This window comes from Ipomoea triloba, chromosome 7, assembly GCF_003576645.1.
Source record: "Ipomoea triloba cultivar NCNSP0323 chromosome 7, ASM357664v1".
NCBI lineage: Eukaryota > Viridiplantae > Streptophyta > Magnoliopsida > Solanales > Convolvulaceae > Ipomoea > Ipomoea triloba.
This window is the reverse complement of record NC_044922.1, coordinates 12,205,161-12,208,746: the sequence shown is the minus strand read 5'-3', so window position 1 is coordinate 12,208,746 and position 3,586 is coordinate 12,205,161. Positions and strand designations below refer to the sequence as shown.

General features: G+C 36.9%; 1 protein-coding gene across 1 annotated transcript; it reads left to right on the top strand.

The window, feature by feature from the left end:
* The first annotated feature begins 1,679 nt into the window (after positions 1-1,679).
* LOC116024137 (F-box/FBD/LRR-repeat protein At1g13570-like) lies at positions 1,680-2,934 on the top strand. The gene is made up of 3 exons (XM_031265038.1): positions 1,680-2,213; positions 2,328-2,492; positions 2,608-2,934. The coding sequence occupies exons 1-3, from the start codon at positions 1,680-1,682 to the stop codon at positions 2,932-2,934; spliced, it is 1,026 nt and encodes a 341-aa protein (XP_031120898.1).
* The last annotated feature ends 652 nt before the right edge of the window (positions 2,935-3,586 follow it).

The window sequence follows — 3,586 nt, the reverse complement described above, 5'->3', positions numbered from 1 at the left end:
TCAATATATTAATTTTTCTCTCCCCTCAAGATATACCGTAGGTGTTTGACAAATAATTGTTAGTTGATTGGGTTAGTGCGTTTGACTAGCTTATAGCATTAGCTTATTGCAGGAGAGAGATGTTTTATAAATTAATTGTTAGTTGATTACATGAAAAATGACCTTTAAGAGTATAATTTATTTTCTCAAACAGCTTATTGAAAAAACTATTTAAGCAGCTTTTTGAATTTTAACATTTTGGAGCAATAAACTTATGGTTGTCAACGCGGCCCGGCCCATCGCAGGCTTTTTATTTTGCGGGCTGGCCCGAGAAGCCAGCGGGCCGAGAGGTACATAGCTCGAGCCCGTCCCATGCGTGTTTGCGGGCTTCGCTGGTCAATAATTTTTTTTTTTTTAATGAAAATCCACCTCCCAGTCCCCCTGAGGACCATGAGTCCCTTACAATCTTACATTACAAAATTAAAATAACAAAATTTATTCAGATGATAACTTCACAAATCACAACCAAAAGGTATGAATTAATTTCTATGAAACATTGAAATCAGTAAGTGGTGGAGACGTGGAGCGGCGACCTGCGACGACGGCGGTGGCGTGACTGGCAGAGGAGCAGTCGAGCAGATTCGCAGTAGGCGGTGGATATGTGCTGCACATCTGCGTGGTGGCGTGATGTCTGGAGCAAACGAGAGTGCGATGGTGGTGGCGTGAACTCTGGGTGTGACGGCGGTGGCCTGAGATCTAGAGTGCGACGACAGTGGCGTGAGCTCTGGGTGCGATAGCGGTGAAGTGAGTTTTGGTCCAGATTTAACAGATGTTAAACGGAAAAAATAAAGGGAGGACCAAATTGGTTAAAATTTTCAAAATCGAGGGACTTAATTGGTCACGAAAAATTGTTGAGGACCAAATTGGTAATTTAACAATAGTCGAGGGACCATTTTGATAATAAATTCTAATTAAAATAATGGAGAAGCGAGACAACCAAATTCAAATACTTTTGAGAAATACCATATATTTGGTTGAAAAAAAAAATTAAAAAGTTACTAGCTTATTTTTAAAACGTTACCTAAATACCTTTTCCAAATAAATTCTTATTTTAAGCTACTAACTTATTTTTGAAAACATTACCAAATAAACCTATAGCTTTATTAGTAACTTAAAATAAGCTATATCCTTATAAATAAGCTCTATCTTACCAAATAGAGTTAGGGTTTACGGCGTTGTATTTTAGTTCATCTCTAAGGCTTAGAGGCTTTTCAAAAATTTCTCATACGCGCCGCCGTACGATTCTTCTCTGTGATACATGGAGCTACAGGTTTAATTTGTCTGCGTGTATGTATGTATTATAACTAGAAAACTTTTTGTCTCCGATCCTCCGGTGCTTATTTCTGCAAAAACATAGAGGCTTTAGGAATTTCGTAAGTTCATCAAATATATTTTTGTTTCGTATCCAATGGCTTGTTGTTGTTGTCGAAGAAAATCAGAATCAAATGCAAGAAGGGATATTATAAGTCAGCTGCCAGGAGATATTAAGGATAAAATTTTAGAGTGTTTGCCCACTCGAGACGCTGCTAGTTGCTCTGCTATCCACTGAGTGGAGGGATGTTTGGTTGCAGCATGGGCGGCTTGTGTTTGATAATTCCTTCTTCTTTAAATTTGCCCAAAAATACATAGGCTACAAACGCATGGCAAACATAATAGATCGCATTATCATGCACCGTGCTGCACCGGTTAAGAAATTTACCCTATCTGATTCCGAGTCAGGTCTTATGCTGAGTCAGTGTGATTTAGACAGGTGGTGTCTTTTTCTATCAAGAAATGGGGTTGAGGAACTTAGCATTGCTTTAGTTGATTCGGGAATAAAATATGATCTGCCATTTTGCATACTCTCCTGTCCTACAATTAGGCATCTGAACCTTGAAGGTTTCCTTATTAGTTTCCCGCGTAATGCTCGTTGTATATTTCCTGGTGTCACCTTATTACGGTTCAAGAATGTGGAGTTTATGCCTAATGATAATGGAATTGTGTCTTGTGTTATTCCTAATCTTGAGAAGCTGTCTTTCAGTGGTTCTTGTGGAGCAATCAATAATTTTGAGATCAGTTCTCGAAAACTTGAAAGCTTCTCTGCTGTTGATGTAGTGTATGTGTTTGAACCGAGATGGCTTACGTTTCATTTGAAAGCAATAAAGACACTTTGTTTGTCTGGCCTTTTATTGTCGGTGAGAATTTGGACTTCATATTATCTTAATGCAAAAGGATGTGTATGTAATACACACATCCATTATTTATACACACTGATTTAGTTTTTTTTGTTGTTTATTATGTTTTTGAAGCGTAAACCTGTTGCAGAAGCCGTACCGACATTCCCAACTGCAGTAAATCTGCAAGTAATGAAGCTGTATGAATTAAGTTTTGGTTGTGGGAAGCAGCTCACTCTTGCTATGAAATTGATTCAAAAATGTCCTAATCTATGTGAATTGGGGATTATGGCGGAAGAGGTTGAGTATATATTCTTTGCAATCATGCATGAATCATATGTTTTTTTTTTTTCTTGTGTTCTTTTTCAAATTTCCTCAGAGTTGTGCGTGCTTTTCATTTCTTCTTGAGTTGCAGTCAAGTTGGAGGGATGACAAAGAAGCAGCTTCAAGACTAAGAGTTTTGAAGGATTCAGATGGTTGCTTTAATATTCGGGATTTGAAGAAGCTTAACACGATCAAGTTTGAATGTCATAGTGGATCCACACTCGAAATGCTATTTTTGAAAGCACTGCTCTCGAAATCCCCTCAACTCGAGAAAGTATTTATTCAGAAGGGTTTTACTATGGAATCTGATATCTCAAGGGAGTTGTTGTGCTTCCCGCTTGCATCTCCAAAAGCACAACTCGTCTTCAAAGAGGCCTGGTTGCCACATACCCTGATTGGTCACCCTGAGCTTTGGTAAGTATTATTTTGAATCCTCCCTCAAGCAGTAGAGTCCAAGAATGACCCTCTTTTTTGGTAAAGTTAATTGTGCTTAGATTTTTTACTTCAGATGATGTGGGTGCATAGCCAAGCTAAGTGTTTCTTATAAGTTCAATGCAATGATGTTTAAATTTGATTATAAGTTTGTATACTTTGACTATTGATTATGTTTTTGGATTTTTATTGGGTAAGTCAGCAGATGAGAGTGATATGATTATGGAGTAAAAATATATTTTACTTTGGTTATAAGAGAATTATTCTTCAAGTTTGAGGAAATTTGAGAAATAGTTATGGGCAATTTATTTTATTTCTTTCTAACCAAATAATGAAAGCAATATTCTGAGAAATTTATTTTCCAAGAAATTCAATTCATTTTTAATTCTTTTTCACAAATCAAACTAAGTTGGAGAGATAAAGGATAGAATTTTGTAGTGTTTGCCGACACGAGATCTATTCTGGACTCACCGGAAGGATGTTTGGCTTGTGTACATATGATTGGGACTTCTTTCAATTAATCCAAAAATACAAAGGTCATATCATTACTTGTGTGATGCTATCTTTAAGAAAAATGTGTTGGATTGCATATTGTATTACTGTCGTGCAGTCACTTATATTACTCACTATTTGTGGAA

Excerpts from the sequence above, each read along its gene's own strand:
- LOC116024137 (XM_031265038.1), top strand. The coding sequence starts at position 1,680 with ATGGCAAACATAATAGATCGCATTATCATGCACCGTGCTGCACCGGTT. Across the intron at positions 2,214-2,327 it reads TGTCTGGCCTTTTATTGTCG|CGTAAACCTGTTGCAGAAGC; the intron begins GTGAGAATTTGG and ends ATGTTTTTGAAG. Across the intron at positions 2,493-2,607 it reads TGGGGATTATGGCGGAAGAG|TCAAGTTGGAGGGATGACAA; the intron begins GTTGAGTATATA and ends CTTGAGTTGCAG.